At 30.2% G+C, this 23,965-nt stretch overlaps 1 protein-coding gene across 11 annotated transcripts; it reads right to left on the bottom strand.

Moving 5' to 3' along the window:
* Positions 1-6,156: 6,156 nt before the first annotated feature.
* LOC129953187 (uncharacterized) lies at positions 6,157-23,900 on the bottom strand. 11 transcript variants are annotated; one of them, XM_056066064.1, is made up of 6 exons: positions 23,651-23,898; positions 23,477-23,516; positions 22,981-23,282; positions 15,460-17,526; positions 14,141-14,565; positions 6,157-6,756 (listed from the first exon to the last, which is right to left on the bottom strand). In XM_056066064.1, exons 4-6 carry the CDS (start codon positions 17,411-17,413, stop codon positions 6,382-6,384), a joined length of 2,754 nt encoding a protein of 917 aa, XP_055922039.1. In that variant the 5' UTR covers positions 17,414-17,526; positions 22,981-23,282; positions 23,477-23,516; positions 23,651-23,898; the 3' UTR covers positions 6,157-6,381. The 11 variants fall into 11 exon arrangements, with proteins under 11 accessions (XP_055922039.1, XP_055922041.1, XP_055922043.1 ...); XM_056066066.1 differs by having other exon boundaries at positions 22,981-23,213; XM_056066068.1 differs by having other exon boundaries at positions 22,981-23,172.
* Between the last annotated feature and the right edge of the window lie 65 nt (positions 23,901-23,965).

Here is a 23,965-nt window from a genome sequence, read left to right as displayed (position 1 = left end):
ATTCGCCAATATCAAAAGCAAGCATTTTCGAAAAGAGAGTAAGATCCTAGACTTTACGAAAACAATGTACAAATTTGGTAGTGTAGAAGAAAATCTCTCCAGAATAATAGCGGTTTAAAATACCATATTTTGGTTAAATTTGGTATGCGAGACCATGGTTGGAGAAGAATATAGACATCGCAATTCTCATCTACTTGGGTTTCACTCAGCGACAAAACATCTGTAACATTTTTTCTTGTTATTCATGCGAGTTTGCCTTTTTTGTATTGCTGTTGTTTTTGGCTGTGTTTTTGCATAATTGTTATTAATGGGTTTTGTTGAATTCGTAATTTTAGTATATCATATTTAACTTCGCTAGTGTGCTCTGTACTAATCGTTGTCTATTTTGGTCGAAAACGTCAAATTCTCACAATCTTTGTAGTTTTCGTAGTTTCGCCCATAGCCACATTTCCTTACAACAAAAAGTACTCAAAACACAACGAATTTCACGAAGCACAATAGATCACTTAATTCTATATCCGAATTAAACTTCTCCGAAGGCAACCTTCCCTTAACCATGGTGTACTTAATCCATTTAAATCCGAATTGGTGTGTTATTTACCTTCCATGAATTGACATAACAAAACACTTAATGGAATTGGAAGAAACTAGGGAAACCACCTTTAAAAGAACCATTGAACAAATAAACAAAAAGTTCTTTAATGAATACTCTATGGATATTTCTCACCTCAGGCAAAATATTGCATCTATTACAGCTGAACTGAATACTGTAAGAAAATAACCGATATTATACGTTTTTAATTCCAAGTTCGACTGAAGAAAAGTTCAATCTTATTTTTAATCCAATTTGTTCATTTATTAAATTAGAGCCAACAATTCTCGTAAATATTTTTCAAAATAAACCCAACGAAAGGCAGTACACGAAAATCAGACACTGGAATAATAATTTAATTTCAAACAACGTAGAAACGAAATAGTACCCTCAAAACAATTGCCTGTTTTCGAGACCAAATCTACGAAGAACTTTTCAACACGCTCGTCGGTATTTACTCCACGAGCACTATACACCTGCGTAAAAGTTTATTTCACAAAAATCAACAAATCAATAACAAAATAGCATTGAAGTTGAAAAAGATTTAAAAAGTTTTATCTGTTTTTTGATGCAAAGCCGAGGCAATAAAACGATAATATTCGAAGTCTTTACAGCTGCTAGGTGATAAAATTAATATTACTTAATTCTTGTCAATATTTTATTTTTATATAAATTACATTACATACTAATCAGCTTATAAATGTACAAAGTAGAGATACAGCACTTTGAGCGACTAAGCTACGTATATAAGGTGATAAGAACACAAGACAGGAGGACAGACAAGGAATAACAACAGATAGAAAGAATACAAGACAACAGCACCCGGTAGGTTTCTAGACGGTCTTCCAACTGTCTACTAACCGCTTTCTCTGAGACTTGATTTCAGTGATCGATGGGAACCGATGCGTTATCAGTGACAAGGGCGTTACCTGTTCTTTTATATAATTTAAAAAAAAAATTCTGTAAAGGTTTTATTTTCATATCATCAGTTCAATACATTCATATTCTAGCATTAATAGATTACATATACATTTATAATTTTTTTTCAACACTTTTTATATATTTATCTTGCTTATTTGTACCAATATTTTTGTGCTTAATTCTAATTGATTTTTCTTTTGTTATAACTACAATTTAAAGTATCATTGAGCTTAAAAAATATGACAAAGATCGCTTGCTGAAACCGCTGGATTTCGTGATATTTTTGAAAATTCTTTGATTAAGGTGGTATGATTGTCCGAGACATGGCTCAGAGATAATATTAATAATGTATTTTTTTACCTTAGTGAGTATCATATTTTTGGTTCAGAAGCAATGTCTGTAAACTTTAAGAAGTATCTTCCATCGGCTTCGTCAACTAGTTGCTTTCGCATTGGCATTCGATCTTTGAAAACTATTTTTTGAATATTTTATCTTTTTTGCCAGACCTATTGCTTGCCATACTAAAAGTGAATTTCAACTTTAGGCACCTGATTTTTATATCTCATATCTAACCAGGCTTATTTTTAATCCTAGTCCTTATAACTGAAATCTAATAACATAGTTATATATTGGAAAAAATATAAGTTATCATCTTACTTTCCTTCCATACACATGTAAATAAATATGTATGTGGATACTTCTAAAAACATTGGTACACCTTTTATAGGTAATTAATGTGTTGCAATCACAAATATATCTGTTCGAAAGACTAATAATGTACTTCACACCTTATGGGTCATTCATCACCATATCCCTTTTAAAACAAGACTCCTTCTTTCTAAATCATTTGCGATGAGCATTCTCTTACATATATGTATGTATACATTGTTGTAAAATATTTTTTCAACTCCAGCCATGCATCCACACACATTCTCAATAAGCTTCTAACAGGATGTTTTTTTACTGCACGAGCATAAGTTTGTGTTTCAAACTATGTATGTCAAATATGTATATAACATTTTGTTCCATAACCCCTAACAAATTTGTACACTGATTTTTTTTTTTCAAATATCTCAATGTCTTACATATTTTTATCAAAAAATAGGTCTTACCTCAAATCAGGATTAACTGAATTTATTCATCCTCGGTGTCCTTGTTTGCCCTCGCAACGTTAGTTTTTCATTCAATCCAATCGTTCATAGAATTCTTTGTCTCGAGATATTAGAACTAATTGCACAACAAAATTTAAAAGCAAGCTAAAAATACCTATGACTAATAAAATCTAAATCTTTCTCTCATCTTTACTTAATTTTTGTATTGCATCATAATTTAATTAATATATAAATTTGACCTTATTAGCTAACATTTGTTTCCCAGATAATGTATGTTTTTTAAATAATGCATACATGATTTTTTTTCTTTTCTAATAAGAACTCATGTAGTTCTAATTTAACTTTTTTTTTAAGCTCAGTGTTATTTTATAAGATATATATCCAATTGTTTAATTGAAATAAATAAATATATATCTCTGTCCCAAGATATGGAGGACGAGAAAAGATGTTTCGCAGGTATCGACGTAAGTACACAACAGTGCAGACAAATGATGAAACGTCGAGAAATATCAATTAAACAAATCGGGATGATTATATATCATAATAAATACACAAAAAGAGAATCGTTTTATAAATCAAGTTAACTATCTTTTTATATTTAAAGGAACTTTAGAAATCCTTTATTGTAAGGATATTTTTTCTTTATTAATATGTTATGTACACAAACATATGTATTTGTGGTACGTATGTATGTATGTACTTACAGTGCATTAGCTCATTACCTTCACATATCTTAATTATCATTATCAGTATACACATTTTATTCAGAATTGTATTCTTCATTGTTTTTATTTTTACTTTTTTTTTGCTTTTTATTTTTAAATGGTAAATAGTTTCTCAGTCTTCAAACTTTCTGGATAACAGAGTTGACTTCTTATTTATATTACAAAAATATGAACTAAAGAAGCTGACTTACTTTTCTTTTCATTTAAGATTCTCAGATACTTATTTTAAATCCATAAATTATATTTTGTATAACATTAAATACCAATTGAATATATTACAAGGCTTATTCATTACTTTTTCCAGGATTTTTTTCTTGTAATAATCTTTCTATGAGATCTTAAGATCTCAGTAAGCGTTCTATATTATTTTTTAAAATTTCATAGAAGTAATGACATTTTTATTTAAATCATCTCCTGCTAATACTTTCTTTTTAATTAAAATTTGCTCTATACCGGCTCATATTTGTTAAAAGAAAAATGTCTGGTTGTATTATAAATTGTTTATCATATATACTATTACATAAACATTTTATTATATAAATATAGTTTATTACATTTTTTTTTATTTAAACACTCTTCTTCTGTTTTTTTTTCAGAAATGTTATTTAAAAAAAAGATTGTATTTAAAATGCTAACATTATTTTAATTAAATATGACAAGACAAATACAAAAGCAAATAAATAATATTAAAAAACAAAACTAAAAAATACACCGGCCTTTTTTAAATATATCTATTTGATTAGGTAATAACTATTTTGAAAAAAAATTGTTACATCTCTTTTGTTAAGGCAATATGACATAGAAGTTATACAAGTAATAGATATTTTGTAAACCTGCTCCTTAAAACAAAATATTTTACACTTTTGATTATGTTAGATATACATTTTCAAGAACTGTCATCTCACAGAAAGTCATTGCTTTCTAAAAGATTTAATTTTTTGAAAAAAGTGGGTCACCTTTTAAATTCACAAAGATTTTAAAATACAAGAAAAATAGCTTGTTTTGCTATTTTAGAATTCCAAAATTTTGTTTTAGTTGTTGACATAAATGCGTGAACAAAATGCTTAGAAATTATTGACTGTAATATTAAAGTTACCTATGCATACAAAAATTGCAGATTAGGTCTATGCAATGCTGGAGCTCGGTTCGAGTTATCTTCTTAAGAAAAATACAGCTAATTTGACAAAGTCCAGAGTACTTTGTTTTCCTTTTTTCACTCAAACGCTCGTCCAACGAAATACGAAAGAGAATGTATCAAACATTTATTTCCTGTGAAATTTGACTTTTCTTAAAGAAATTAATATCGAAAGATACATGTCTTTAGTGAAGTTTTATTGCATCTAATCATAAGGAATCCAAATGTTTGAATGCATGTTTTAGTTAATATCATTTAAAATTTTGCTTTTAATTTTAATGTTATCAATTAAGCTACATAAGGTACAGGAAGCCAACTTTACCATTATATTATAAGGAAAACATACATTTTTAAAGTTCTAAAGTTGGACGGCGGCGCATTAAGTTAATTTAATAAACATATGTGTTAGGTTTTTTTATTTATCTTGATGATTTGTATGTCTTATAATAAATATAATAATATAATAAAAAGATGAATACATGACACTACTGTTTTCAAATTCAATTTGATGTTGACAATCGTATCTATATCACCCATTACTGGGTGTCACATAATGAAAGTTTGTGCACCTCACCTCCTGCTTAACGCTAAAATGATAACCTACAAATGGATGCTTTTCGTGCAGTTTTGGGTATTTACAAAATCATGCCTGTACTTGAAATTAATCAACAACTAATAATTTGTGTCAGCATATAATTTTAATACACACATCATAATAGGAGTTTATGCTTAACAACAAGGCTTGATAGAAATAGACTCTATAGAGGAAGTTGGTTTTACGTTCAAATTATCAAACATTAATGGTTGTTTCCATATGATTTGAAATTTTTATAAAGACCTACTGACTCCGAAATCAATATATCAACATACAAATTTCAATTTTTTTCTTTAATTTTGTATTTGTACATAATCCGATTTTTTCATATTTTGTCTCAATATGTTTTGTTCGATTCCAAATTGATTTAATTTATTTAAAAAAAAAATCTTACATGTCATAAAGAAAAACAAATATCAAAAAAGGAATACGATTTTATTTTTGGATAATCTTATGAAACTCATGAAAAAGTGTTCAAGTGCAATGCTTGATGAAATCTTTTCTTAATGTTTTGAGTGAATTTATTTTCAACAAGATTTTCAATAAAACGTTTTTTTTTTTAAACCACAAAGAAATTTTATAGCTTTTAATCCGTTTTCTGTGGGTATTAGTAGCATTTCCGTTTTATGAAATCGAGGAATAAAAGTAAAAGCATAATACAAAACCAAGGAGACATTGATCGGAAACAAGTAACATTTTTGAAACCAAGTATTATCCAACTTGCAAGTGAAAACAAAAATAAATGTATGATAACCTTGCGTGTGAGAAATTCAATTCGAAATATTTTTTAAGGATTAATATGCATAACAAACATTGGTATATCGAGTGGTTTTACTTTATAGTAGCACTGAAGTAATATTATTTACAATTTTTTAACAGCTTAAAGCTAAATGTATAATATATATCTTATCACTAGATTTTCTATTTTAAATATTTAGAACAACAAAAAATAATAATTAAACTTACAAAATAACCAACATTTTTTTTTAATCAATGAATAGAAAATAAGAAATATTTACAATCCAAATTAAATGTTATATGCCGACGTTAAGATTTACACATTAACAAAGTACTGCTGATATGAGATATTTTAATATTTAAGATAATGATTTCTTATAGACTGTTATGTTTTTTGCATCATTTTGAATTTTGGCAGCACTTAGATAGAGTGCATTATTTTGTTTTATTCTTTTTTTTTTTATTAAATATCACCATTTATTTTGGTATTGTGCATTATCACTAAGTATTTTTTGGTATAAATTTTATAACGATTTTATTGTTCTTATAAAGCAATATAAGGACTAAGAGCAACTACATTTCTCAACGGCCATATTAGGTATTGTGCTCATAACCAGTGTATTTTCTGTATTAAAATACAACAATCTTAATGGACTCATTTTAGTTGGTGAACAACACGGTTGTGGTGCTGTGCTTAATTGCATTAAATGAGTATGTGGGTACTTTTCTAAAAAACCAAGCTTGCATTCGCCATTGCAAAAGTACGCATTGAATTGAGTGGGTGCGACAACCCATGTCCAATCGAATTCAATAAAATTGACAACCAACGGATAGCGACAGCAACGTTCTTCATTGTCACTCTCGGAGCAATTCATTGACGTGTTACGTTTTGTTCGACGTTTTCTATTGTCTTTTGTTAGCATTTCTATATAAACTGTCTATAAAGGAAGAGAGGAAAGAAAAAAGAAAAATAAAAAGATTTATAATTTAAAACTTTGCTTGTGGTTACTCGTATAATTTATTATATATAGTAAAATAAAACTTTTCGATAATACTCGAATGTACACACGATTTTTCTTAGTCTTATTATAATCTGGGTTATTTTATACGACTTGATTAGACAAAAATCGTACATAAGGTGTAGAGCTCAACATTCCATAAATTAATTATTTAAGTTTTCAAAATCAACCTAATAAACTAACCAATTCAAAATATTATATGCTAGATAAAAAGGCACAAAACTTATGTGGCCAGGCCACCTACATCGCGACGCATTGGCACACAAATCAAACCAGTAAGGAACTTGTAAGACTAAAAATCGGTCTTAAAGTTTTGAATATCAAAATTATAGGGAAAAACAGAGTTGAGTAAAGCATTCCACATTATCGATGTGTGGTTAGAAAAAAGAATCTATATACTTGACAGTACTTCCGAAATTGAGCTTAAGGAAGTGCGAGTTTTGGACGAATGAAGTCTTCGTAAATAACAGCCAGATCTTCATCTAAAATGTACGTTGTCGGCAGGTAACTGTTTCATTTCAGGGCCGGTCATAGCTATTAGTAATTTTTCTTTTAATTTTCAAATTTATTTTTGCTTATACTATTTTTAATTTTCTAATTCATAATTTTCAATATAAATAATATATATTATTTTTTTTTCTTAAATTATATTTTTTGTAACCCCACACTAACTATTCTTTTTATACAATGTTATTGTCAACTATGTCTATGTATTCGAGTGCAATGTAATATATGAATTCATTAATAAGAATAAAGAAATTATCTATCTAAAAATTGAAACAAAAGACATCCGAAATGTTTTACTGATGAACGTTTATACCAATCAGTAAGTTTACTTCATTAAATTAGAGGTATTAACTTCTTATTGCTGTTGATTTTATCAGTAATAATATTTTTGACGATGCCATCAAAACAGTACAAAATTTTAACACCATCAAAAGGAATTTTGTTGGCATCTTGCAATCAGCTCTGGTCAGTAAAAATTAAATTTTATCATTAAATCTTTAAAAATTAATTAACAAAGTAAATTTAGCTTCAAATACATTTTTTCTTTTTGAAAAACGATACTTGACATTGGAATTTATCTTGCTGAAAATGTATTTTATTGATAGCAATAAAAGCTCCTTTCAAATATAATAAAGGGTCCGCCAAAATTTTTTTTTAAAATGGGTTTTCTGTGCCCCAAATGCGACAATTTTGCTTGCAAGATCAAAATGAGCTTCATCTGAAAACATGATGATTCGTTCAGCGGAAGGTCAAATCAGAAATGAGCTAAGTGTTCCCATTCACGAAATCGGCACTTGTTGAAAAAAACGTTAGATGCCGGACCCTATATATTTTTAGTGGTAGTTTTTGAAAATTATATGTTGTGTATTCATCGGTTTCAGTTAAAAACAAAATACGACTTAAATAGGTTAATTTTATGTCAAGAGCACGATCATTTAAGGACCAAACATGACTATCATTAAAAAAATGTTTTTCGATTTAAAACGGGAGTCTAACAAGTCTGCTTTAAGTGTTGTGAGCAGTTTGAAACAAACAAAATATCAAAAATAAAACGACGGCAGCACCTAAAACCAATTAATACAAGGGTATTGTTAGCCAGAGGTCTGTTCTTTTTCTAACTGTTGTCGCTCTTAGACGTTAAGTGAATGATTGTTTAAAAACAAGTAGCCATATTTGTTTTTTGTGGCTTGGCTGAAAAGACTGAACTTTAAAGCAATTTGTCATATAAATTTGACCACGAATTTTCATTATACAGTAAGCCATGTACTGTTTAATGTTCTCTTTGCGTTTAACCCTTTTGTTGATAAAATAAAATGTACGAACTTTCTTATGTATCCAAAGAATATGTTTAAAAATATTTCCAGCATTTTATGATTTAAAAATGTACCCGCAAAAAAGTTTGTTTTTAAAAATTTGAATGCCATTTGATTTATCAAAAAAGCTTAATTTAAAATTTGTATTTTAAAATCGTTAAAAGGTTTTTTTTTATTATTTTATTTTATATAAAATTTTTCAGGTTTAGTTTAAAAATATTTTTGGTATAGAGGTAATAAAAATACGTTTTACAGTTCAATTTCGTAAAAAATTGATGTTTTTTTCTTAAATCAAAAATAAAATCGATGACATTTTTTATTTATTATTTTTTCTTCATTGCAAGGACTATGTTTATACTTAAGTAAATAATAATGTTTCGAATTAAACCGAAAAGTGTTCAAAGTAGATATTTATAACTTTGGTTAGGATTTCAGAAATAGGCTTCTATCGATAAATGACACAAGCTAAGAGTTGCGCAGTTGCGGACTTTTTTCAACCCGACAACCGTTTGACAAGACTCTTCGCCAATGAAGGTATTTTGCGGAAGTTCAGAAATGCTGCACATGATTGCTATCAACAAGTCTTTCAGTTCTGCTTGTTCAACACCTACAACAAATCGGATAGCCCAACTAAAATTAATTGTTCGTTTCCAGCCTAGAAAAAACAAGAAAAGTCCTGTTTTGGCAAACGCTGTGTGCACACTTTTTTTGTTTTAAAGTGGTTTTTGTTGCAAAGTTAAGTGTTAACCTGTTTTAATTCTTACTTTTCGGGGAGTAAGTTCTTTTATAAACCACCTTTCTCCTCAGGTAGACTTAAACCAGAGCAATAACAACAGTAATAAACCAAAATATAAATGCAAGAAAAATGATGATTCCCCTTCACGATGAAGATGAAGATGATGAAATGATGAAGAGGAATACCCTACCCAGGCTTGCGCGTAATTCAGGATGATAGTAATATTCCGCGCTACATAGTAGTAACAGAAATGGAAAAATCAGGTGATAATCTGCGCCCTCCTTCAACAAATGTATAATCCTATTCATATCAACCGTAGCATATGTATCGAAAGCAATGAGATCAGGTGATTTACTGCTTAAGGTTTTGAATGTTTAAACAGCAGACAAATTCCTGTCTCCCTTTACCTCATGATAAATGCGAAATTGTACCTAGTAATTGTAAGGAAGAGAGCCACACTCCATTCCACCCTGCCTGCCCTGCCTTTCTACGATACAAATCGATAAACAAAATCAAAGCCGATCGTCGCTGTTTTATTTGCGGTGCTTGGGCAATATACAATAATAACATTGCTTTTAACCAGCTCCCAGAAAGCGCAAGGAAGCCAACCATGGCAGAGACAATGAACGCTCGTTTGGAGACTTCTAGATTACGTGATCAACAAAACGTCTGAGAGAAAAGCTCCTTACCTGCAGTCTCCACCACCACCACCATTTCAATAGTACCTACCACCTCCTCACCATCAACCACAACAGCATCTGTACAAAATACTCCTCCAGTACCAGCTTAACGACAACACAACTAACACATTACTCCTAAACAAACAAAAAAAAACCCTACAATAATGGATTGAATATTCAAAAGCTGGCATAGGCATCTTAGTTAAAAATCATATATACAAATAAGCTTCCATACTACCTTTTGATATAAACTTACTACACCAAATTATGAGATACCTCTGAAAAAATCTATTAGAATTACAAATGTATATAGGGAGCATGAAGTAGTTATTAATTGAGAATTGTCAAATAGTATTCCCACTGTTAACGACAATTGCCATCATATTAAAATGGTTGATATGAATGCTCATAGTACACTATGGGGATCAAATACTAAAAACAACTCAGGTGGATTATTAGAAATGTTTTCCAATGATCGCGGACTCATAGCCTTAAATGACGGGTCACCAAAATTCTTATGGCTGAATCACAAACGTGCTTCAGCTGACTTTTTTTCAATGCATTCTATCACAATGGAGCTTCGACCTCACGTTTCGTTTGACAATCGTAAGGAAAAGAACGTAATGTAACGTAATGTGACTCCAAACGGAACCTCTAGTTCAATTATCAGAACATTTGGTTTGTCTGACAGCTCAACAGCTGTACAAAAATGTCAAGAAACAAAATATTTGCTCTTTGGAGGGAGATGAAATAATAGAAATGTCATTCAAGGCAACCTCGAAGCAGGCCCACCCTAACGCAGACGAAGCCGAAGCTGAAGCATGTTTGTGATTCAGCCATTAGGCACTTGAAATAATTTGTTTGCAACTGATGTGACTTTTGCCACTGAAGATCTGGCACCGCTCCTTTATTGGTAGGTACTTTGAAACGCAGAAAGTAGGGACCATATACCGAGTCCTAAACTTGTCAATCGTTTCAAGGCAAAAACCACAAAATGTCTTAGTTCACAATCATCCACAACCGAAAACACAAACCAGGAAGCATCAATATAAAAAAAAAATTATAGGAACTGCTCGGCAAAAGCAATACCGACGACGAAAAAAAGCACCTTCTAGGAGTCAATTATCTCCAAAAGAGCTTCATAGGATAAATTCATAAAAACAATGAATGCGTCACTTGATATGAGAACCCTATGGAGTACGATTAGATCTATCCGCTGCCCGAACTCAGCTTGATAATTGTCTTCCATGCTCTTAGAAGGTAAAATGCAAATAAACCCAGAAGTAATGCAAAAAAAATGGCAAACATATAGTTCAGATTCAGACCGTACTTATGAAGCGAGTATTATTGATAATACAACAAATTTCAGTCTACAAAACCATTTATCGCCCACAAACCATAGATCTTGTGAACTTTTAGCAGAACTTGTTACGCGTACTGAACTGGAAATGACTTTTAAGATGGCAAAATGAACCCACCCAGACGAGGGCAAAATCATCTACAAGATAGTAAAACTATGCAACGGCAGCCTCAAAGGCAGAATTTGCCTTCTTTATAATAACATTATATCGAGTTGAACTTTTCCGCATGACTGGAAAAGAGCAAAACTTAAGCCGATTCGCGAAAACATCACGAAATCAACCTGACTTCAATGTATATCGTCCAATTTCTCTGCTTTCTCTCTCAAAAATGTTTGACAAAATTATTGCTAGATGAATTGGTTGGTTAATAGAATAATAATTAAAAATAAATTAGGTGGCGCATGGTTTCCGACCTAAAAGAGCAGTTTCAACAATCCTTCATCTTTTGGATCATACACTTTCTGGACACTTTTTCAAAACCAAACACAGCGTAATCATGTCATCTGATTTTAAAAAAAGCTCTTGATAGGGTTATGATGGTGCCAGTTATCAAGCAGCTTCATCAATGGGACGTTGCTAAGTAAATGCGAAACTTTTTCAACCGCTACAAAATCCCGATTTTATTGGAGTATACGCTGACATCAGCATTTATGTTGGTGCTTCCGGAGACCCCATCCAAATAGAAGATACTTTGGCAAAAGCAGATTCAACAATGTTTAATTGGGCTCGAGAAGTTGTTGCGGTTTTTCCTCCATTAAAAATAGAAGCATTGTACATTTTCAGAAACAGAAAATACACCCCTACCCAACTTGTCTTCAGAGAAACAACAATTCCTCTTAAAAGAGAAACAAAAGTTCTTATACTTATAAAAAAACCTTGTAAACCAGCTCAAACGACGCAAGCGACGGAACAATGCTTTAAAATGATTTGCTCACAGCGAAAAAGTCCACATCTTAAAACTGCACTTCAAATTGCTAAAATTTAAGTCGTCGGTACCATCCAACACTATTTAACTATAAATATAATAAATATGGCGGTAAAAAGTTCTTTGGGTCAGCTAGATAAATATAAACTTTACTATCTTTGAATAAAAGAATGTGGATATTATATGAACACATTTTTATGTTAAAAAGCTTTAATAGATTTTGATTCACTTTAAACAAAACTTTTTTGTGTACTTTCTAAGCGAAGTTAAAATCGAAATAGCCTTTTTTATGATTTCGCTGTTTTATATTTTAACATGTGTTTGTATCGGGTCAGCGGCGGCGCGCGGTGCAATTAGCTTTACTTATTTTTTGGGAATAATGAGTTCGGGAACCAATATGCCAATTTGTGGTTGAAAATAAATTTTAAAGCTTTATCAATGTAGGAAAAAATATTTCAAGTACCTGTGCATAAGATTTTAAAATTTATCAATTATATTTCTTCCATAACTAATATATCCAATAACGAGTATATGACTAGTTTTGCCACTTACTATTTTCAATAATAAGGCTGTATATGAATACTAATCTATTAAAGCCCAACTATAATAGACTGAACCAAAAGTAAGCTAATGTCAAAACCGAAAGAAAAGTTATCAGAACTAAAGCAAATACGTTTCAAATTTGACATTTGCTTAAAGCCTTAACTATAATAGACTTAACCTAGCTTAATCCAGCTTAAGGGAACGAGCCAATACGCAGCCTTATATGTCACTAACCATAACAGACGTTCTGCTCAGTTTCGTTAAATTTCGCTAACTTTCGCGCAATTACGTAAGAGCCATTTAAATGTCTATCTAAAAAGTAAAACCGATTATGCCAACTTAAGATATTTTACCACAAAACTTTTCTTGCATTTACATTTAAAAATTTAATAAAATAAAAAAAAACGAATAAAAATAAAAACACTATAACGGTTCAACCGAATAAGGATACTTAGTAACTTAAATACTGTAAAAGTATTTTGATAAAAGCACTTACATAACACTAAAAGAACAAATGGAAATTTAATTTAAAATTTCTAAAATTGTATATTTAATTAACATAATTTATAGTACACTTCACCCGTGGCATGAAGGTTAGTTCTTTGGACTGTCATGCCAGAGGTCTTCGGTTCAATCCTTGCCTGTGCCTTCAAAAGTTTGTTTCGGTACTGCCTCTTGAGAAGAATTGACAAATCATAGAAGGGTATTTCTAGTCATGAAGAGTGCAAGACCCTCGTTCTCAACGGACTGTTGCCCCACCTAACTTATTTTGTATTTATATTTAAAGGCAAATTTGCTGAAAACTGTATCTTCATATCCTTCTTATTTCTTTTTTTAACAAAGATTGCAAGTTAAGATTCCACTTTCTAAAAAAAATAAACATAAGCTTAATGGCTTTTACCTTTTAAACACAATAATGTTCTTTAAAGCCTTTCAAAATGCGTACATGTGAGCTTCCTTATATTTGTAGAAAATGTAGTTGCAGTAACAACCCATGTAGGAACACATCATAAAAGTATGAATTTTGTGGTTCCACAGCAAACCCACTTGCAAAACAAAGGATTATATACCAGGACACATTATATTATGGTCCAAATACGACTTGAAAATTTAAAAATATTTGTTGAAGGTAATCTAGTTTTCTTTAAAAGTTTATTTTATTAGTGTGTGATTTTAACCTTTAAACCGACACCAACAGTAAATTAAAATAATTAACCATAAACAAACCCAATACTCACAAATGCTTTATTATTGGGTAGATCTCCTGTTGTAATAAATGGCCTCATCCAAGCTTCGGCCGCTTTTATCACTATTCCTTGGTTTGTTGTCGTATTTCTTACCCATCCCTGTACTAATTGTGTAACATCTATCGAAATCCATTGACCTAGTCCGTTTGGAATCTTATGCTTGGATTCGTTTATGTTCACAGTATGTGTTGCAATTGTGCTATTTATACGACGTATAACTCTATGAATTGTTATGACGATTTCATTGTGATCATCATTTATATTTTTCTGATCGAATTGAACTGGCTCGTTTTCATGCATCCAATCTCGACCGCGAATATATACGTGAAGTAGAGCTTGTGATATTGTTGAATGTTCGCTGCCTTTAAATTTAAAATTGAGTATTTCAGCTTTTCGATTATGTCGCACACGGGGCACTGGAAATATCAAAATACAAAGTTAGTACTTGGATTACCTAAGTTTGAAAAAAAAAAATCAAAATGATGATGGTAAAAATCTGTTAAAATAGTATTCACTATAAAATTGATATTTTGAGTTGAACTAAGGGCCATAATAAAGAAACTGAAAATTGCATTCAGAAAACACAAAGTTTCAAAAAAGTAGCAGAGTTCATAGAGATCTATTTAGATATTTTTCAGAAAAAACACGGTGGTTTTTTAGGATTTTGTATTTGAAAACATTTTATATTTATCCGAAAATAATTTTGAAATCGGATTTTTGTACAACATTCTAGATGATAGTTTAAACCAAAATTAGGATTCGGGATCGCCATCAAAAATTTACTCTTAAACTACTATTTTTTAAACAATTAAATCGAAAGATACAAAGCTTTTTTTTAATTTAGCATACCGTCAAGTGAAAACCGACAAATCATAATTATGTAATGAGAAACTCGGGCAACCAAGTAAGATACTTAATAAGTTTAAAATGAAATTTCATACAATTTGTTCTTAATAATTATGTTGCGTTTTGCATGAGTACACCGTATTGCTTCATTTTTATATTTAAAAAAAAACTTATTCCAAAAACGCCAATATTCCTTGGAAAAGTATTGCATGGTTTGTGTTCAAGGTAAGGAAAACTTAACGACTGCAGTTTTAATAAAAGCTGTGGTTTATAAACATTTGACCTAATCCGGTTCAAATAATATCGAATTGACCATTCATGTGACTGAAATATCTTCAAAGGTTCTATATTTAATATAAGATATGCCATGAGAATTTTTCCAAAATTAAGATCTATTATTTTACTAATAAAACTTCAGACACTTTCGGACATGGGAGTCAATAGCAATAATATAGTTTACTTACTTGTTGGAAAAACATACACGCTATTGATCACAGAAAAAACTTCATCTTCTAGATTATTCCTCAGCAGCTCATCATCTTTTTCTCCTCCTTCGTCATCGTCATCGTCCACATCATGGTCAACACTTTGACCGAAATCGCTTGGAAAAATGTTTGGATCATCGCCCTGCATATTATTGTCGTTTCGCTTGATTCCTCCGTTGACCTTTGAATTACTGTTACTATCGATTAACGTATCAGATTGTGATAAAGGATAAGTCTTATACACTAAGCCATTTTTCGTGTCAGATGCTCCTTCTGAATATGAATGTGAATTTTCTTGCTGGTTATGAATTGAAGATGAAGACGAACCTTTTTTGTTTCCATTGAAACTATGACTTTTATAAAAGTTTTCTATTATCGTACGTGGAACCTGGGGGGCAGTTATATTCGGTATTGTCTGCATCTCGAGGCGCAGTAAAATGTGCCGCTTTATCGATTCTAGATTATCGGCTTTAACTTGTTCACGCATTTGACATGAATGACAACCGCTATTGGTATAACTTAAACTAGGATCACGTCGAATTTTCGCCTCGTGACCGAAATAACTTGTTATACTACTACCACCTGTTGGACGGTGTGATATTTCACTTATTCTTGATGCTGTTGATAATTGTGAAACTACCGATGGTGCTGAAGATCTCTGACCTTGGCCATGTTTTTCTTGGTCTGCTATTTTTCTATTTTGAAAACTCAAATTACTTAAAGATGCAGTTGATGTAATTGCTGTGGATGGTGATGTCGATGATGATAATAAGTCTGCTGCCGATGAGTTAGAAGCAGACATGGCTGCAGCTAAGGACTGGTTCGTATTTGGCGGACTAGTGCAATGCGTAAATGGTACAGCCATAAGCAATTGCAAGAGTATAAGTAAAGGAAGAAGGAATTGAGTCTTACGTCTTATGCGATTTAAAGTATCACTGAAGTTAAGATGACACTCTTTAACTATCATAATCAATATAATCAGCATATAATTACATCTAAATTTAGGAGGCTTCCTTAAAGATGACTTCGTTGTTGTTTCAACCGATAACTTTTTCCCAAAAGTCACTTTAGTCAATTTATTTAATGAACTAGTAGTTGAATTTATAATTGAATAATCATATAAGATATCACAAGATGTTGTTGAAGTCGATGAAGATTTAAATTTAGTTGTTGCTGTTGTTGTTGTTGTTGATTGTGTCAAAGTTCTTCGGGACCGCCAATCCAAATTTGTGTGATGAAAACTTGAATAAGGAACTTTTTTTGTACATTTTGTTAATGATGATAGTGAACTACTACTACTAATGGAAGGCGGCGCAGATGATTCGAATTTATTTGGCACTAATGTTTCAGCTAATGGATCTAAAACAAATGAATTTGTTGTTGGTCTTTTATCCTCCAGTGGTGACGTAAATGCTTTTCTATGCAACTCTTGTGCAAAAATTGACGTACAGTTTTCTGACGATGAAGATGACGTTGACTCCAAAAAACTTATCTCACGAAAATGATGATGATCATGATGATCATCATTATCATCATCATTATCGTCATCATCATCATCATATTCATCATCGTCATCTTCATCATCAACACGATAATATTTATCATGATCATGATATTCATCATCATCTTCACCATCATCAACATCATCATCATCGATTTTTTCAGGTTTAACTTTTTTGGTTTTACAGTTGCATCGTTTCTTACTGTATTTATCGAAACCATGAGGTCCTGTTGCCTGATATTCTTGTTCATGATGATGTGTTGATGCCTGACGGATCTGTTCTAGAAAAATGATTTCTTCTTTAACATGACGGTAACCAACAAAGTGTTGATAGTAGTCTTTCAAATATTTTCTACATCTACATCTATGTTTACATCTGTACTTGCTATCGATTAGCTGAAAGCAATCATCACCATCTGACGAAAGGGCCATAGTTCCACTTTTAAGTTTCGTGTTTGCAATTTTGTTGTTGTCTTGCCAATTAAGAAAGGTTGTGTTGAAAACTATTTAGCTTAGTGATATGTTGAGCAGTAACATTTTTGTCTCTGTAAGAAGATACATTTTATTGTGGAAGAATTTTAAATGAATTTAAAATTAAAATAATTTGTATATATTTAAAAAAAAAAAAAAAACAAATATTTGCACATAGCACTCAAATATAAATTATTTAAATCCCTAATTTTCATTGTTTGAATACAAATATAATTCATTATCCTTAAGTATCCTTGTATTCATTGAACATTTTCGAATGATTGGATTTCAGAAAATTCTAACTACAATTATAATGAGGGTACAGTCGAAGCTCTGTTATACAATTTGAATAATCTGTTTGTATACAAATTAATATGCCATAAAACTCTTGACCAATTTCTACGCAAATGCGTGTTGTGATTGCACATTCTTCAAAAGAATCGATAGCCTTATCATATTTAGTAGCCTTAACATTTGCCATTAGTCAATACCCTATTCAAAATATATTAACCAAAAGATAATTTATATCTTTTTTTTATTTATTTTTTTATAAAATTTAGTATTATAAGAAAAAATATCATTTCCATTGTTTGTTTATGATTTGAAGTTATTGTTGCATTAAATTCGATTTGAAATTAAATATGACTTGAATTAAGTTCAACTTTTAAACAAGGAAATATTCAAGAATATTTGTTCTTTGTTGTAGGGAATTTTCTGTATGTAAATAAAATTAAGAAATGTATTAAGAAACATTTAAGATTGTTTGTGGATAGTATATTTGCTTCTAATAATAAAAGGGCATTGAAGTTGCAAAACGTAGAACACATAGTTTTGAATGCATATTTGTCATTTTTCGCAACATTTTTAAAGTGCACATTCTTTTTGATTGTATTCACTTCACATGTTTCACCTTCCTAGCTTCTAAATGTGAACCCGTATGACAACTTTTCGCTAGATTTATTTAAAAATCCTTCAAGTTTAAGCATGAACAATATTGAACTCAGTAACGAATCGCGCAAAGGATTTAAATTACTAGATAGATCAGCCAATAATTGGCCTGTTTACATATTCAAGATCTCAGAGATTTTTCTATTCTCATGTCAATGTTAATGTCTCATACTATTTTTGAGTTCTTGTTGTCAAAATTTTGAGAAAAGAATTTTTATATTTCGATTTCTCATAAATTCTCTAACGCGCTATTCAAAAATTAAGAGAGAAAAGGTAATTTCATTACTAGGTGAGAATGAGTAGTGAATTTTGTTTATATTTTATACTCCTTATCTGTTAATCAGGTTGAGAAAATTCTCAGTCTCAGAAATCTCAAAAATAGAGACTGGACAAACATAAACGACTTAGTAAAAATATCATGTGTATAACTATCTTAGTTCAAAATAATACCATGATCTCTGATAATTTATCAGGTCGTCTAGGTTTTATGAACAATATGACCCATTGTTATCGTGACAAAGCTTTAGGTACCTTTGTCAGAGGCTTGAAAGGAGATTGACCTCGGTTACTTAGTAGTATAATATAACCAGAAGAGATCATTGAATTTGTGTTTGAAACTTAAAAATGTCGACTTTCTAGCACGATACGTAAATAATTTTTATCTTGGTTCCAACAAAAACTCAAGTACACCAAAATCGATATTATCTTTTTCAAAATTTTTCATTGCTTTTTCATAAAACCAAATATGTTTCTGGGGAATGAACTGTATTTACTGCAATAATTTTTTAAGTTTTGAGTTGCTGGCATTTTTTTTCGACAAGTTCCATGGTTTTGTTGGGTCTTGAATTTTATCGGGAACCGTTTTTGCTGACACTTTTTATTATATTCCTATATTTTTTAGCACTTCAAAAAAGTTCATGTTTCCATAAATTCCTTTTATCCTTCGGATAAAAGTGCTTCCTGTAATTACATGTTTACATGGTTTAAGAAATTTAAACATCCGGAGTAATGACATATGTATGTATATTGGCAAATTATAAAACCACATCTGCGTCATGTAGAATGCCTTCGATGTCGAGGTTGTTAGTTTTGGCAAGGGTATAGTTTGTTGCAAATCAAAAGTGAACACAGTCTGGAAGCTTATTCGATGTTTTGTGCCTGTTGCACTAGTTCTAGGTAGGATTAAGGAAAGTTAAATGGAATAAATGAGTTTAATGAGTATACGTTCCTTTTAAAAGGCTCGCTAACAAGCAATCCGTCATCTTTGCCTTCTAAGGTGCAATGCTCAATGCAGAGCTTATAATTTGTTGTTGTATTAAGCAACGGTAAAAGATAAATCTTATATGGGCTTTTGTTATGAGAGTAGAGAGATTCTTCGGCCGGAAACTTAGGAAGATACCAATTCACTAGTTAGCGTTTTGCTAAATGTTTAGAAATTTACTAAGTGAGCCCATAATGTTAAACCTTTGCTAAATATTAAATTTTGAATTGCCTTTTAATAAAAAATGAGCATCCAAACATGTCTAAAAAGTGACAATTCGTGAAAATGAACAAAGCAACTATGCTTAAACGGACCTATTAATTGATATTTCCAGTTGTTGACTGAACCAATGCATCCATTGCTAAAAGTAAAAGTGGCATTACTTGATTTTAACTTTTTAACATTTTTAGAGATAGTTAAAATCGTGTAAAAATGGTTTTAACAATTTACAAAATCGTTCAAAATTTTGTTTGTAGTTTTTATTTTTTGGTAACAAAAATTAGTTTTTATTAGATTCAACGCCTTCTTGCAACAATTAAAAAACAAAAGTTATTTCGGTTTTCATGTCTTAAGGTCGTACAGATATTCCAATGAGACATAAATCTAAATTTGCGTTATGCATAATCATTTTCGCAAAAAAAAAAAACATACATACAAATTCAAAAATGTCACTTAACCTTTTTTTCTTCTAAAAGCTTCAATTATACCTTCCTTTATTTTAATTTGTATTATAGCAATCATTTTTTCAGAGCTTAAGTCACATTTGTCTTTTTTTTACACCAACGTTTAGAATAAAAAACTACTAACCAATAAAAAAAAAATTAACAAAATAAATGAAGAGCTATTAAATTTTTCCACCTATTACGATTTTGCACTAAGAGTATAGAAAATACCCGTTTGTGATAGTGGTCTTCGAAACTTACCACCGTTAAGCTTGAAGATTGCTTGATATAGTGGTATTCGAAACTTACCACCTTTAAGCTTGAACATTGCTTGAATTAGCTTGGATTTAAACTATTCGTAAAAAAATTTTCTAACGATTCCAAATAAATAATTTTTGTACAATACTTTAAGGTGCATTCCGCCCTCCATCAAGCCCTAAAGGCATGCATTATAGCTTATGTAGCACAATTTCGTCAAAAAGAATCCGCTTCCAGGATGCTACGTCTGTTTATTTTTGCAATTGTACAATCTATTAGGATTGTCCTTTAAGGTTATCTTCCTGGTAAATACGAAGAACTTTTGGAGAGCTAGTGTAAGTGTTAAAATATCGGTTCAGATGTTTTGGGTATAAATAGATTAGCTCTTGATTCTCTTACTAAAGATTTTCTGTCTTTAAAAGTAATTTTAGCTGCAAATCTTCTGGTTTGTTTGGATTTTTGGCTTTGTGAGACATTATTAAAAAGTCCTGAAAAACTTTGGTCTACTATCAAGATCTCACTTTTGGGCTTTGGATACGTGTAAATTATTTTTTTGTGGAGTATTTATGTTGCATATTTAGGAAAAATTTAGACATAATTTGGAAATAATCCCCTATTAATCAAACAAAACTATTTTATATGATTCGTCTGCGAGTATTTCTATTATTATAAATCTGACAAAATTTTAACCGTTTTCATGACGTGCTAGCTTTCCTTAAATGACAGCCATATATTAAAAGTAAGAAATTTTATTAAGCTGAATGTTGTTGCATTTTTGTATCTTGTTGCTAAGAAAAAATTTGTAGTAAAAAAAATCAATGTTAACAAAAATTATGAAACATTAAGCCTTGAGTTTGTGAAATAATGTTTGTACTTTTTAGACTATTCCATTCACTGATCATAAATCAAATTTGATAAAACTAAAAAACATCGCCCGTGTAGTCGAATATTTTGGACCCCCTTTGTATTTTGCTTAAAATTAAAAGGCTGTTGGTTTTGTTATCTGCATTTCTAAAAAAATGGTAATTTTTAAACTCATTAACAAAATGTAGCGGGATGAAATTTAAAAAAAAAATTGAAGACACCATCTTTAGAAAAATGTGTGTCCAACATTTTGTTGGCATAAGCGACTTGAAGGTAAGCCAAGTTTCTAGTATTTTATCGGCAAAAATTGGCTTACATTTTAGGCAACTTTATTATAAAAGTTACTGGAAAGTAAGTCTAGAATAATCTCCATAACTATCAAGTCAAGTCTACCTATATCAAAATGATAGCTGATCATGTTTTTTAATTCAACGATTTACAAATTGCATAAATATGTCTCTTCGATGATTTTTATCAATATTTTAACTATACAAAGTATTTTGACTGTTATCCAAACAGTTTCCATAGCCCCATTTGTAAGTTTCGAGAAATAATTCAAAATGGTAAAATATCATGGTTTATACTTAATCTGCTTTCCGTATATTCCTTGATTTTATCAGACTTTTAAGAAAGAAGAAGGAGTTGGATGAAATAAAATCGAGCTATGTCGCGTTAGTACATATTATTTTATAACTATAAAAACTGCATCAAAAAATCGTTTAAACATTGATACAAAATTGTATATTTTGTAGAAAACATTATTTCTTTATTTTCCGTTTTTGTCACATTTTACAGCAAAACAGTATCTATACATACATATCCAATCAAAATAAAAAAATTCCTACTAAGTTTAGTATGATCGATAAGTGTATGGATACCAAGCTATATCTTATATCAAATTCAGGAATCTTTCAGAATTTATCCAATAACTTAAAATTTGCACCTATCTATATTTAAAACGTTTACATATAGAAATATTTATGAAATAAAAATATTTCGAATCAAAATATTATACCTACCTATATGAGCATAATAAATTCTTTATCAAGAAAGCATCTGAAATATGTTTCAATGTTTTTGTTATATTCATAGAGATACCTGTTCGTGTGTTATAAGAATAAAAAATTTGGAATCATAAATATTCACTTAACTATTGAAATTTATATGAATTGACAAAACATTTCTTCATTAAACATACAAGTATCTATACATTTTGAAAGATGCATCTTCTTAGAAACAAGTGGCATTTTTTGAGTGTAACGAACTCTTTTTTGTTTAAGTTTCATACTCTCACTTTTCTATTCAAGTCTTATGTATAATTACTTATGTAAATTTCTTTCCCAAGATCAAAACAAAAATGAAAACAAATGAAAATCGCAAATTTAATTCAAGATAAAAATTATTATTTCTGACCTAATATGTACATGTACCCTGCATCCATATACAGTACAAAATATTTAAAGAAAGAAATAACAGTAAAGGAAAAGAAATTCGAAATTGAAAAAATAAAACAAAACAAAAACTCTCAGACTCACCACTTGCGATCCTTTCTTTCATTGACCGACCTTGTTCTTTAATATAAGAAGAAACACAAACGATCTACAAAAATTTCTGAGCACACGATCGAATATAAATGTAATTAATTTATAGTTGCTGTTTTTTTTCTTTTTTAGTTTTGTATTAAAATTTTATTTTATAAATCAAATTATTGGGGAATCTGTTTGTTTCTGAAAATTTTAACATGGTATCGTTTTTTTTTGTATTTTTTCTTCAAAAACATAATGAATCATTTAATTCAAAACAATAAAACAAATTATTTGAAGCATTTAAAAAGTAACTACAAAAGAAATTCAATCAGGAAAAAAATAAGAAAACAAGAAAAAAGCGCTACATATTGAAACACATTTCGAACAATTAATTGTTTGTCTGAGGTTCAGTTCAGTATTTTTTATGCGCAAAATGTGTGTGGTATCGCTCAAAGGCGCGACAGATTTAAATTTAAAATTGTGTCTATATGGGTACATAAATTACATTTGTTGTTATATTATTTTCATTTTCGCCTGATTTAATACTGTGAAGCAACAAAAACGAAGATAAAAAATAAAAAATTGAATTGAATGTTATATTTATAAAACATAAAACATTTTTTCTCCGTTTTCCGTAGTTTCGGAAAAAATTGCGAAAGTTTAGAAAAAAAAATTTTACGCTAAATTTATTTTTTTAATTTTGAATTATGTTTAAGAAATCGTTGGATTAAAAATATATATTAATGCATTTTGATCTAAACATTTGAAAGGTTTTAAAAAATCAAAAATAAATAAATAGTAACTCTCAATGAAACACGACCGATCGCTTTGAAATGCCGGGGGTAACTGGCAAAGGCAATGTGAATTCAAATTGTGGATAGATTAACATGCTGATGCTGATAGGCTGGGTTTTACTGGCTGACTACTGGGTACACTTTTTGCGGCCGCCTTTAAGCAAGCAGAAAAGTAGCACCAGCAATATATGTGATATGTG

The sequence above is a fragment of the Eupeodes corollae genome, chromosome X (assembly GCF_945859685.1).
Source record: "Eupeodes corollae chromosome X, idEupCoro1.1, whole genome shotgun sequence".
Classification (NCBI taxonomy): Eukaryota; Metazoa; Arthropoda; class Insecta; order Diptera; family Syrphidae; genus Eupeodes; species Eupeodes corollae.
This window is presented reverse-complemented; position numbering and strand designations above follow the sequence as displayed.